Source organism: Tachypleus tridentatus, chromosome 1 (genome assembly GCF_004210375.1).
Source record: "Tachypleus tridentatus isolate NWPU-2018 chromosome 1, ASM421037v1, whole genome shotgun sequence".
Taxonomy (NCBI): Eukaryota; Metazoa; Arthropoda; class Merostomata; order Xiphosura; family Limulidae; genus Tachypleus; species Tachypleus tridentatus.
In genome coordinates, this window is record NC_134825.1 from 131,602,302 (window position 1) to 131,617,278 (window position 14,977).

Here is a 14,977-nt window from a genome sequence, read left to right on the forward strand (position 1 = left end):
ATAAGGATCAGTTTGCTCAAATTTCTACTAAAAACTGAAGAATACTGAGACATATTCTAGAAATCTGGTGTTTAATAGCAGATATTACATAAAAAGGATAAGCCTTGTTAACCACTGTTATAGTGTGAATGCTTTTGCTGGTAAAGTGTTATCATTTGGCCTTATGAGTATTGATATCAAACATGGTTGAAATACTATTAACACTTTTGAGAAAAATCATGAAGGTCCAAATAGAAAATTCAATATTAAAAGTACACAAGTCCAGTGCTACTGTTTTATGACAAATGTAACAGGTTGTAATCATTATTTACCAGCAAAGTCATTCATATCAAATGGCTTACATAAATAGTGTTCTGACCAGTATTATACTTGTTAGATCTCAGGCAGCCTTATGAGTGATGGTCTCGAGTAAAATGTTTAATCAGCAACAGATAAAGGTGTGTTTGAAATGGTGTTGTGGTTGAAATAATCTTGCACACTCTTCTTAGAAATCCATAAGGGCATAATAACTAAGGTAGTGTTAACAAATACAATAAACTTAATACTATTTTCTTGTGAGAAATACAATTTATTACATCTTCTTAAGTTACTAAAGTAGTCTATAATTTCTCTAAAAAATTCTCTTTTTAGGCATCTTGTACAACTTAAAACACTAAAGCAACTAAATGATGAATTTTAATATAATTCTTAGATGTAAAAGCCCTACTCTAGAAATAAAATGTGTTATGTGATGATAGATTGTACGGGATCATAAAATATTTTAAAGATGAAACTGCTTGATCAAGAGATTAATGTAAATTCTCCCATTTTCAAAATGTTTTCTTCAAAACTATAATATTTATATTCATGAAATAAGTATTTTTTCATGTATCTGAATACTTTTAAACTTTCTTTAAAAATGAACGGAACAATTATCTTTATTCAACTGCCAATTATTTATACCTCAAGAAAAAAAATAATCCACGAGAGACCTGAAAAGCACAACAAAGTTTCATTTTAGATTTAAAAGAACATCTATACCATCACAACTTCATTCTTTAGTTCATTCCTAGGAAGTATGTTGGCTTTGTTTTTCTACTTGTTTGCAATTATTAAAAATTCAAGTATACTAAGTATTCATGTTTAACTTATTTTTTAACTTAAAAGCTTCTTGTTGTGGAAAAAATGTACCAAATTTAGATGTTTATGCTTTATAATAAATATTGTCTCTAATTAATACCTATTAGCAGTAAACATTCCACTTGGAAGTTTTCCAGTTACTTGAGGATTTGTTCCATTGGTTACAGATCCTCCAGTTCCACTACTGCCAGGGAGCAGGGAATGATGTCCACTGTTCTTCTTGTTTTTGGCTCGATATCTGTGCAAATAGTTTATCTGTTTGTTACTAAGCATGAAGTTACACAATGTACTATCTGTGTTTTATATTCTGTGGGTATTAATATCCAATTTTTCGCTTTATCAGCCCTAAAACATACTGCTGAACCACCAAGGCAAATGAGGGTTGCAAATAGACTAACATACTTTCAAAGGAAGTAACCATTTAATTTTGTAATTCTCATACTTAAAAAATGAAATTAAAACTTTAGTAAATAAGGATGTTAAGGTAAGAATAAAAAAGTATATAATGACAGAACAAAATCAACCTCAATCTAAGTATCAAATCTTGGATCATCTAATCATTTATGATATTTGATTTAATATTCTAACCAATGTTCGAAAACAACTTGAGCATATTTTAATATGCACTAGATGAATGCAATGTTGTCTGGTACCTGCCATGTTCAAAGTAATCAGTAAAGTTTTTTATTTTTATTATATACTACTTGTTTTAGTTAACACTCCTACGAAAAGACGTTTCTAGTCCTGATTTCTCCAAGCCTGTTCCCCTGGCTGTGGTTTCGCTAGATAGTAGATAGGGACAGTGGGAATCTCGTTAATCCATTCATTAATGGATTTAAATGGCAATTTCATTTAAATACAAAATTATTAGCCTAATATTAATAACCTTTCAAGTTGCTCTGGGGCCTATTAGGCCCCACTTTTCGTAGGAGTGTTAAAGGCAATACTACTGTTAAAGGAATAATATCAGATTCTTCAAAAAAGAAAGAAGCCATGATTGAACAATCAACAAAGTGCTACTGAATTTTTCTCACGGTTCAGGTATTTAAATAAGATAAAACATTATTACGAATAAAGTTTAATAACAGTAATTTTTTTAAAACAAAGTATATATTAACTTCAAAATTTAATACAAGTTAAAAAATATAAAAACTGATACAATCTCATGACTAAACAAAGATGTATATCATATGTAACATACATAATGCACCCATATCATTATACATAGGAAAAGATTACTTAAATATGTCCAAATTAGACAGACAGTGACATTCTATTTTTAGCTGTAGTAGGATATATTGAAATATTTCTGTTGTGCTAAAATTAGTTCATGGCACTGAATTTGGAACAGACTTTACAAAATAAAATTCTGGGCCCTTTGCAGGACTCTTACATTTTGCAGGCAAGATTAAAGTAACATTTACCTGACAATTTTGTCATTCATGCATACTCACCAGTGGTAATAAGGCATAAGATTCCAGAGGCATAAGATTCCCAACAAAGACAACAAAACATAAACAAACCTGATTTACATAACCAATCAGTTTTATTTTTTCTTTTACACTGGTTTTTTCATGGGAGATTTGCTTTTAATGAAATGAAACTTCAGGACATTTTCAAGACCATGACTGAAAAACAGGTGTTTTTCCAGTGCTGAAAATTTCTGGAATTTTGTTTCTTGTTTTAAAACCTTCCATGATTTTAATGTCCTGTGGAACCCTGGACATTAAACTTCTGATAAATAAAAGGGTACTATAAAAACTCTTCTAGACAAATCAAATATAATTTTATCACAGGTTAAAAGCCACAAGTTTGAATGAGAAAAAAACACATATTATTACTATAAGAGGAAACTGCTGATAAACATCTACTCAGTACTCTGCTTTTTTATATAGTTTATCTGATGCTGATTTTTATAAAGAAATCCATGAATGGAAAATCCACTGATAATTTATTTAGATAGGTTTAATTTTAAAACTATAAAATGTTCTTTTTTTCAGCTTATTTTGCAAATAAAAAGGAGACCAGAAACATAAAAGAAAACAAATTTACTCACAGATGTAATACAAACTTATTAAAATGTTTTTAACATTAAACATTTAGGACATGAAGTCTTACAAAAAAAACAACAGTACAACAAGGTATTGTCCCCCCCCCAAAAAAAAAAGAAAAAGAAACATTATATTGAACTATCTTTTAGAAAAATTTCTAACTGTACAATTTTATACTATTATTATGTCATAGATTTACCTTACCTCTGATAAAAAAAACATTTTAAAATTAATATTAATGTGATTTCATGAAGTTTTCAATACTGAAAACACAATAGCCATGTTTCCTAGTTTAGTCTTCTCTCACAGGTTAAATTTATGTCTCTTCCCATGATTGTCTAAATCCACACAAATTTCACTATGAGACTGATATTCTTTATTGGAATTACTTTACAGTCAAAATACATAACTTCTGTGTCTGTAACATTTAAGCAATATACGAATAACACTATAAAAATGGACTGGAGCATGATTTCACTTGTACCTCTAAACTGTAGTAGCATTTATAGAGTGTCAGTCATAATCATCATGTTATCACCAACAAAGAATTGTTTACATCTATATAAATTACTTATATCACATGTATGAACTTTATTAACCATGAATTTATTAAATGTGAAACTATACAAACATCCATCTTTATTATTAACTTGCAATAGCCGGCCATTAACTTCACTAACAGTTGATTAGTGAGTGTTTCATGTCTAAGAACATATGATCACTAACAGAATTAAAACTGGTTTACAGGCTAGTAGAATGTAATTATTATTATTAATAAATGAAAACAAAGTTTTATATTTTATGAATTTTTTACATTGGCAATACAAAAGCTAGTTTTGTATATAGGTATGTAAGTATATGCAGTACACTGTCCTTTGTTTAAATACCCAAGACAATACCTTTAATAACCTAATTTAATTTATACACTTAAACTTCCACAAAAACACACATGTATTTTAAAACACCTGAATGCTTTTTTGTTTCAATATCAAATATAAACATCTTTTAGACTCATTCAAGATACTCACTTCAGCTTCAAACTTGCAATAGTTTTAACTAACATCAGAAATAAATGAGGAATTATACGTTTTTTTATGTAATAGTAATTCTGGTTTGGTTTTGATTTTATGCAAAGCTACATGAGGCTATTCGCACTAGCCATCTCTAATTTAGCAGTGTAAGACAAGAGGAAAGGCAGTTGGGTCATCACCACCCACCTCCAGCTCTTGGGCTACTTTTTTTCTGATGAATAGTGGGACTGACCATCACATTATAATGTTTCCCATAGCTGAATGGGCAAGCATGTTTAAAGTGATGGTGATTTGAACCTGTAGTCCTCAGATTATGGGTCAAGTGCCCTAACCACTTGGCCATGCTAGGCCTGGTAATTCTGTATTGCCACAAAGTATCTTGGAAAGCTTAAACAATCTTTTTTTATATATATTTTCATTTAGACATTTACAGAGAATAAAAAAAGGAAACGTATGTTAATGAAAATTGCTCTACCACTTTATTATTCCTCAAAACATTAGCAAAAAATAGAAAATGTATATACATGTCAATACTTCCAGCCTACCATGACAATAATAATACACACAGGTGAGACTACTTAAGCAGTTCGATAGTTTGTACAATTCTCTTGAATTAAACAGAATAAACAAACAGAAAAACGAAATATAGTTATAGCTTTTGCAGCATCACATTTTCCCTTCAGCCTCACACATATATATATGCAGAGTTTTTGATATGCAGCTTGTTGTAAACCATAAAGCTACACAAGGAGCTACCCGTGTTCCGCCTTCTGTGAGCTTTGAAACTCAATTTTTTATTGATATAAGACCTCTGACTTGTCAATGAGACACTATGATTGGGGAGTACAGTAGTTATTTACAGTAAACTAGAAGTTTCAACACCAGAATGATAACACTGCACAAGTTCAGCATGAAGTTAACTACAATAAAATTGGCCTAACGTTTAATACGTTAGATAAAGAGTAGAAAAGGAGATAAGAAGAATAACTTATTCCATCAAGGCATGGTTGTAAAGCAACTGAGTCAGCCTGAGTATAATTTAAAAAAAGGAACTAATGATATTTTGAAGGGAAAAAAATCAAACAATTACACTGCACAACAATGTTTTTGAAAAGTTTTGCTTCCTGAAAAGTTTTTGCTGATTGTGACAGGTACCTGGTGGGTATGCACAAATATAGTTTTGGTTTTGCTTTATCACGTAGGAACTCTGAGAAATAGACAGTTAACTGTTTACCGACAATAACATATTTAATTACATTTATGTTTCTAATAATGCTATTAAGTTCAACATAATTAAAAGTATTTTGCTCCTTATTTTCATTTGTATTCAATGTCTGATGCATCACACTGAAGTGTCCAACAGTAGTCAGCAAGCATTGACGGATTCCAGTTGTCCTGATATCGTTTTTCTATTGTAGCAATGTCCTGGTGAAACTGAAGATTTCGATGAAACGGTACATGATGAGCTAATTTGGATGTGATTTTCATGATCAGCAGCCAAAAATCTATAAGGAACACCCAACAGTGTTCAAGAAGCAAAAACTTTGTTGTGCAGTATAGTGTGGTAATGACAGGAAAATATGTTTGGTTTGTTGGAAACAATGCAGTTTCACAAAATGAATCATGTGTAGGGCAATTCTAATTATACAATTTTTTTAAGTAAGCACCTATGTGCAAACTTTTGGAAACCTGAAAAATATAATACTTCCAAAATTATTACTTCAAGAATATCTTACGTTACAGCTTCTTAACTCATACAAGTTGTTTCACCCCACAAAATATAAAATGCAACTTATTTTTTTTTGGTCAATATGGATAAAAAAAAAATATTTAATCACATCAAACAGAGTATACACACTATTCCATTTTTTTAAATATACCTTTCCATTTCTTCTTGTGAATGAGCAAAATTACAATTTGCACCTCTTGGGCAGCTTCCTCTTTGGGTAAGATCTCGACACATATTTGTCTTATATTTGACATTCAAGATTTGTTTTTCTTCATGAAGCCTTCGATTTCCAAAGTTCTCAATAAAATTCACTAAGCCTTTTACTACTTCAATTGCACCCTCCAGTGCATTTTCCAGCTCCTCCCAAGTTGGAACGGGAGAATCTGTGGAAAAACAAGACATTTCTAATCTTTCTAATTTTGGTAACATACTGCCTTAATAAGTATAATATTAAATTATTAAAAACCAAAAGAGAAATTAATAATTATTTTTTTAATTTCTTAACCTTCCTACATTGGGTTGGTCAAAGTATACAACACTTTTACAGAGTTCCATTAAAAATTTAATTAAACTACTTTTTTATCAATGCATACCAATAAACTTGGCAAGAAAATGTAATTAATAAATCAAAATGTAATACAAGTTTTAAATTTTTAATTTTATAAGGAAGTATTTAACAAAACTCTGAACATACCCCAGTATGTGGAATGTTACATATGCTTTCTAGATCTTACCTCTTCTCTAATTTATTTACCATCCTTCTAAATAATATGGAATTAATGTAAATTACTTTCTGTAATAAATATTTATATTTTTTATTGTTATAGTCTTCAATCTTATTTGTTTATGGAGTTATACTATAGAAAATCAGACACCAACTGTCACACCTCTCTGTTACATTGTCTCTTTCACAAATTAACAATAATTCTCTTTAACATTTTAAGTTACATTACTTATATGCAATAAATTGTCAAAATTTGAATCTATTGAATGATGCATTATTTCATGTAGAGAGTATTGTCTAATTTGCTGTTCAGTTTCATATTTGTACTCCCAAAAATTATATCAGTGAGCTTAGCTGAATTTTTAAAAGCTCTTATCACATAAGAAAGCCAGAATAACTAGGATAATTATTGTATTTCTTTGCTTTTTTAGTTTTAGTATTCCATTTCTTAGGGGCATTATTAAATAAAATAAAAAATGTTCAGTGTGGTAGTATTATTAGTATAAAATGTAGGGCTAAGTTTCACCAACAGCAAAACAAAAAAGACCCAGTTAAGTACTGTATTTCTTGTTTTTCATGTGTGCTTTATTTATTACTATAAAATAAGCTAAAATTTAAAAATTAATAATGATAAAAACTCTTTACATGGTATGTTTCTGATCAGCTCCTGCAGTACTTAGTTCATTACCACAACATGATCTTCACATGTGCCAATCAATTTACAACTTGTGTAGTTATATACCATCCAAAGGTCAATAAAACAATAGAATTAAGTATAAACAGACATACACTATTATAAAAAAAATGATGAATGTATATTTAGGAGGTTTTAGAGATTATACAAATGAAATGTGAAAAATGTTCAGATGAAGAAATGTATTTTTAATCTTAAAATGAAAATCATTTTGAACTCAGTGCAATCACCAACTATTATATTTATGTACAAATTTTGGTAATATTTAATTAAACATTTTGATTACTTGTCTACAAAAGTCTGGCAATGTTTACTGTAAGCCTGCAAAATTTCATAAAAGTTATTAAGTACTTTTATAGTATGTATACCTTCACGGTTACATTATGGTTACAAACAAGGCCTGTTGAGAAAGTGTTAAAAACTAAAATGTAATTTTAACTATTTCTTTTCCAGAGTTTGCAATCCACATAGCTACAGCACCAAAACATTAATTTCTACCCAAGTATTATATGGTCATAATGCCATAAAGGTTCGTTTTAAAATGCCTGAATTGTTAAAACTATTATAAAACATATGAAACAATAGCAAATACAGTATCAAATGGAATTTTGTACAACACTTTTCTTATGCGAGTGATTTTAACTGAATTGTAAACAAATAAATTATTTGCTCACAAAGTCACAACACTTACTTAATATGTTTATTAGTTACTGTAATTTTATTTCCGCTATTAGAAAAGCTTTCACACAAAAAATTTCTTAGTAACCTAAATTTTGAGCTTGAAAAAGAAAAACCCTTTAATTCAGCCACTATTTTTGCATGAGGTATTCCATTAAATAAAAAGTGCTTTTATTCAGTGGTTTTCTTGATATAAATCCCTCACTAAAAACATATGGGAATGCTACTTATAATTCACACACAATGCTAAGTCTGGTGCACTTTACGTCAGTGAGAAATAGTTATTCAATTGAATATTTTATACTGAGTAATTCTCTCATGGTAACAACTTGAAATGATGGGTTTATAAGAAATTAGTTTAAGACTGGAGTAAGACTCAACTTATTATTAAACAAAAATTACCACTTTGTTCAAATTGCAGATGCTAAACACAGCCTTGTGATTAAGGATGCTCAGGTTATTAAATAAAGTAAGTAAAAGGACATGGAAACAAATCAAAATCTACTAGCAGAATAATCTATGTGCATTTATTTATTTTAAAAAAGTATTATTAAATCATGTTGAGTAGAGTATAATTTTTTTCTTAATCCATATAATATCAATGTTGAACAAAACCAGAAGTAAAGAATACTTTGGTTATACAGATTTAATGTTTTAAAGTGATGTCATTACCTAAGAAAGGGAACTAAAATTTTGTCTCATTTTTTTTATAGTAGTTACAAGGTCAGCCAAACTGATCAAATTCAAACAGAGTTAAGGAAAAAACAAAAAAAAAAGAGATGCAAAAGAAAGTTTTACTTAACTCTCTCAATATGAACTCAGTATATATGACTGACCATGTGATCTCTTTGCAATCATTTAGTCTTTTTAGATTTAATAGGGTGTGTATCTTCACATTTGGCAGTCTTTCACATACAAAAAAAATTTTTAGTGAAGTATTTTCAATAAAATAAAGATTTATCCATGAATATATTGATTATTTGTTTTGAATAGTCTGTGTAGAAAGTAGTTTCCGTTTTAAAATTTAAAAAGTTTTTCCCACCTCTCAAAATGTTCAACTCTCAAGACCTCCCAAATGCATTTCAAAATTTTTTTTCAGTAAAACTTTAGTTTATCTATTATTTTGTATACCCCATGTTAAAATGAAATTGGTCAATTTGTCTAACCTTGTAACCAGGACAAAAAAAAAAAAAAATGTATACTACCTTTTCTTTCTTTCTATATAATGATTTCAAACTATAACATGAAATTACATTTGTTACAGTACACATTATTTACAATTAAATTTTATTGTTTTATTTCTCTATGCACTGTAACTACTATCCGCATCATATTTTGTAAATCACTTATGGCACGTGTAGTTCATGTCATGTAATTGAAATACATTACCCATGAGCCACTACAAGCTGCTCACATGCATGCTTTGTGAAACATTTTTTTATTATATATATATATTACTTAATCTAATCTTAACAAACCTGAAGAGATCCATATTTTTACATTTTAGTTACTTTTACAATTTTAATTTTATATATAAAAAATAAACATGATAAACAAAAAATAAAATACTTACCCAATCTTTGCCTTTCTTGATCTTGATTGTCAAAGTGAGTAGACCCTTATTTTTTTTACACTACTCATAGTATTGCACTTAATTTGTATTTAATTAAATAATGAATCAAACAATATAGATTAATAACATGCAAAAAGTAGACAAATACCCTTCCCCATCAAAATTTTTCTGGCTTTCTAACTATGGAACAAAAGTTGTTACAAATTAATCCAAACTAGTCGTTAACCTTCTCATGGGAATGATACTGGTACTCTGAGTAAAACTAAAGTCTAACTGTTCAGAACATATTATTATATATGTCATTTGATATATGAAAACTTGCATTTCTATTGTTATAAATAATATATAATTAAGCTTATGAGAGAACTATTAATTATGAAGGAGTGGCTGTGACAGGTGGATGTTGTAGGAGGGATCTTGTCTTCTATTAGATAGCTCAGTAACCAAACAAAATTGAAACTATTATAAAAATGGTTTGTCTGAGCAATGATGATTTCATAGAGAGTAATTTACATTTAATTTTATAATTTTTTTGATGGGTGGTTGATAAAATATGGATAAAAATACGTTAAGAGAAAATGTGTTGTGTGTCACACAGCAGGGGAAATTCGGGATTTTTAAAAGTATTGCCTATTAGAATTAAGAACTTAAAATGTACATACTATTAAAATATAGATTATTAGTTAAGCTTATTAGCTGTTACATTCAAAATTTAATTAAACACTTTTAATACCAATGCATTTGAAAGAAATTAACTTTACAATGTATGTTATGATTCAGAGTTATATTATCTAAGTTTTAAGTAATTTATTTCAAAAGAAACCTTCAAGAAAACTACATAGAACTTCAGATGGACTGTCACATGATCCAAGAGCTATAAAATTCTCTATACATACATTTCAAAGTTCTCTGGAATTAATGCTCTTGAAACAACTAATAACGCTTTGCCATACCTTGACCTTGACTGGTGCAATGCCCATCTTCAGTAGATTTATATGATTGATTGATTGATTTAGTGTTTTATGGCACAAAGCAGCGAGGCTATTTGCGCCAAACATCCGGTGAAAATGTAAAAATAAAGTAAATGTAGTAAAAGACATAAATGGAAATGAAGGTAAAACAAAAAAGTATAAAACCAATGTTGACACCTAGTCTACAATGTTAAGAGAGAAAGCAGAGTATAAGACGTTGTAAGGTATTTACTCTAGCAAAATGGTAATGATCATAACCCGCCAGGAAGACTAACAGGTAAGTTCAAGAACTACTGTCAATCACCTGAAGTTGGCCTTTCCAGTCCTGGTTCCGGGTTATGTGTCATAGCAGCTATTATCAAAATGTAAAAGAATAGGAGTTTTAAAAGACACATAGCAAAATCGTAATAATGAGTAGCCAAATGTCCAGTAAAAAGATAAAAGTCAAGTAAATGGAGTAAAATTTGTAAAAGTAATTGAATATAAAAGCAAAACGACAATTAAAACAGAAAATGGGGCAAAAACCAATGTTGACATCTTCAACAAAGTTGTAAAGGACTACCTGTAGCAGAATGGTAATGATCATAACCTGCCAGGAAGACTAACAGGTAAGTATAAAACCTACCGCCAGTCACCTGAAGTTGGTCTTTCCAGTCCTGGTTCCGGGTTATGAGTCAATATGGCCAGTACTAAAAGGTAAAGTAGTAAAAGTGTGAAATGATATGCAGCAAAAGTATAATAACAACTCGCCAGAACGACTAACGAGTAGTTCAAACAGTAGCGTTAGTCACCTGAAGTTGGCCTTTCCAGTCCTGGTGTCGAGTTATTTAATGTTCTGGCCATTGTCCAATGTCAAATTGAATGAGAGAGATTAAAACTGTAAAAAAGGAACCACAATTAAAAAGGTGTAATGAATAAATATGCAACACTTAAATGAGATTAAAAAGGTTAATGGTCATTAAAAAATTAAAAACATTATCAAGGTGGACAAAGTCACCATCACCAATTACACTGTCCAATGTTACAAACTGACCCTGGTAAAAAATATGTTTAAAATATTGCCGTCATTGAGAATTGTAACGATGGCAAGAAAGTAAAACGTGGCTGATAGTGATTTGAGTGTTACACAAACTACACATTGGTGCATCAGTTCCAGATAAAAGAAAATGATGAGTTAAAAAACTGTGACCAATGCGTAGCCTAATGAGAACAACTTCCTCCTTCCAAACTTTATGGAAGCTAGATGGCCAAAGTCCAATATAGGGTTTGATTTGAAAAAGTTTGTTGTCGCATTGCTCACTCCAAGTGGACTGCCAGCTGGCACGGAGCCGAGCCTTGAATACAAGACCATAGTCCATGTACGGAATAGGCACAGTGGTGATAGTGCCAGAGCAGATAGATTTAGCTGCTGTGTCTGCAAGCTCGTTCCCGCAAATACCAACATGGCCTGGTATCCAGAAAAACTGGATTGAAGTAGCTGTTAATGAGAAATGGGCCATTTGGTTTTGAATATCAGCGAGAATAGAATGTGAGCCAACGTGTAGCGATTCCAAGGCAAGTATAGAACTAAGCAAATCAGTATAAATAGTGCAGTTGGAGTACTGCTCAGCTTCAATATGATCCAGGACAAGAGAGATGGTGTACAGTTCAGCAGTGAACAAAGAAGCTGTAGAGGGGATTCTGCACGCAACCACCGAACCACAACAAACCATGGCAGAGCCCACAGAGTCACCTGATTTTGAACCATCCATATAAATTGGAATAGAAATGTTGTTTGAAAGATGTTCAGTAAATAAAAGACGGTACTTTCAATCGGGAGTATCTGCCTTTTTCAGATGACTTAAAAAAAGGTCACATTTAGGGGCTGTAATAAGCCATGGGGGAATGGGCTGACCAGTGGATTCTGCAATGTTTTCCAAGGACAGACCCAATTCATCCAACTGCACCTGGATGCAAAGGCCATAAGGAGCAATGGCAGATTGTCTGTTTTGAAAAAGTAAGGCCCACTGAAGAAAGAAAACACATCCCCAAGTGGGATGTTTTGGTAAGGAACGAAGTTTCGAAGTATACTGTAAAGAGAGTTGCAAACGGCGAAGGTGTAGAGAAGGTTCATGAGATTCAATGTAGATGCTTTGAACTGGAGAGGTACGAAAAGCCCCAGTGCAGAGTCGAAGTCCTTGGTGATGAATGGGGTCCAGCATCTTTAAGGCCGAGGGTCTGGCAGAGTCATAGACCATTGATCCATAGTCAAGTTTCGATCAAATAAGAGCACGATGTACCTTTGACATTGAACAGTGATCTGCCCCCCAACTGGTAGAAGAGAGGACACGGAGGATGTTCAGTGCTCTTGTGCATTTGACCCGAAGCTGCTTTAAGTGTGGTATAAAGGTCAGTTTACGATCAAAGATAAGCCCCAAGAACTTGGTCTCCAGGACCACTGGCAGCAAAACTTCACTGATATGAAGTTCAGGATCAGGGTGAATACTCCGTCGAAAGCAAAAGTGCATGCATACAGTTTTAGAGAGAGAGAAATTAAAGCCGTTCGCCAGAGTCCACTTCCGTACATGATTGAGAGCAGTTTGTAGTTGCCGCTCAATATATCTCATGTTTGACGACTGACATGAGATGTGAAAGTCGTCGACATACAGCCCATTCGCAACAGTGAGACGGAGTTGTTCGGTGATGGCATTTATCTTTATACTGAAAAGTGTGACACTCAATACACAGCCTTGAGGGTTTCCAAGTTCCTGTACAAAAGAACGGGAAAGTGTCGAACCCACACGAACTTGGAATCTCCTGTCCATTAAAAATTTTTTAATAAACATGGGTAGATGGCCATGTAACCCATATGTATGAAGGTCTTGCAAAACGCCATGTTGTGTTGCAAGCATTCTCTATGTCAAAGAATATTGATACAAGATGTTGGCAGTTGAGAAAGGCTTCACTGATAGATGTTTCAAGACGAATTAGGTGGTCTGTGGTGGAGTGCTGTCGTTCGTCGGAACCCACACTGGGTGGGCGAGATGAGGTTGTTTGATTCAAGGAACCAAACAAGACGAGCATTACCCATCCTTTCTAAGGTCTTACAGAGACAGCTCGTCAAAGCAATTGGACGGTAGTTTGAAGGAATCTTGGGATCTTTCCCTGGCTTAGAGAAAGGTAAAATAATAGCCTGGTGCCAGGCATCAGGAAAAACATTCTCCTGCCAGATCCGGTTGAAGACAATCAGGACATCAAGAAAAGCAAGAGATAGATGGTGCAGCATGTCATAATGAATATCATCAGGTCCAACAGACGTACTGGCAGACCGATCAAGGGCCATTTTCAGTTCCACAAGTGTAAAGGGACAATTATAGTCAAAAAGACAGTCAGTTCGAAAGGAAAGAGGTGATTGCTCTGCCCGAGTCTTGATGGCCAGGAAGGTGGAGGAACAAGCAGAAGTGTTAGATACCCGGCAAAAGCTTTCACCTAGAGTGTCAGCGACGCTCCGCACATCAGTCACCTCCTGACCATCAGAGAGTAAGATCGAGAGGGGGACAGAATTGTAGTGCCCATTAACCTTTCGAATCCTGTCCCATATGATCTTGGAACTGGTGGTAGAAGATATGCTAGTTGTGAACTTAATCCAAGATTCCTTCTGGCTTTGACATCTTACCCACCTAGCATGTGTACGGGCCCGTTGGAAAGTAACACGGTTTGAAAGTGTGGGATATCTACGAAAAGTATCCCAGGCCCGTTTTTGAGCCTTCCGTGCTAAGTGGCAAGCAGGATTCCACCACGGACGAGGGTATCGTGGAAAACGTGTCAAGGTTTTAGGAATACACTGAGCAGCTGCTTGTATAATACAGTCAGTTACCGCTGCTACACAGTCGTCTATTGATGGCTGATTTACGATGGCAGGATCAAGTTCTGCGAGAGCAGTGAAAGAGGACCAGTCTGCCTGATTTGGCTTCCACCGGGGCACGCGGGTAGGGTGGCATCGACCATGGCCAGTCTCTCTCAAAAGGATCGGAAAATTATCACTGCCTAGTGGATTACTGTCAACCCTCCATGAAAAATGGGAGAATAATGAAGGGGAGGAAACCGAGAGATCAATAGCAGTAAAGGACTGACTAGGTGCATGAAAATAAGTGGAAGAACCAGTATTGAAAAGAGAAAGATTGTGATCAGAGAGCATCCGCTCTACAGATCGACCCCTCCCATCAATAACAGCACTTCCCCAGAGGGAATGATGTCCATTAATATCCCCCAGGATTAGAAATGGAGATGGCAACTGTTCAACGAGAGCATCAAGGTCTGATTGATCATATGTCTCTCCAGGGGACATTTACAGAGAACAAACAGTGATGGTATGACCCAAGGAAACACTGATGGCTACGGCCTCCAAGGGTGTGTTGAATGACAAAG

General features: G+C 33.0%; 1 protein-coding gene across 6 annotated transcripts in view; it reads right to left on the reverse strand.

The window, feature by feature from the left end:
• roq (RING finger and CCCH-type zinc finger domain-containing protein roquin) overlaps nucleotides 1-14,977 on the reverse strand; it is a 96,315-nt gene that overhangs the window by 43,858 nt on the left and 37,480 nt on the right. For all 6 annotated transcript variants that reach the window (XM_076452475.1, XM_076452468.1, XM_076452480.1 and 3 more), the window contains 2 exons: nucleotides 6,082-6,313; nucleotides 1,220-1,357 (listed from right to left, as the gene is read on the reverse strand). In XM_076452475.1, coding sequence (XP_076308590.1) covers nucleotides 1,220-1,357; nucleotides 6,082-6,313 — 370 coding nt within the window. The remainder of the gene's footprint in view (nucleotides 1-1,219; nucleotides 1,358-6,081; nucleotides 6,314-14,977) is intronic.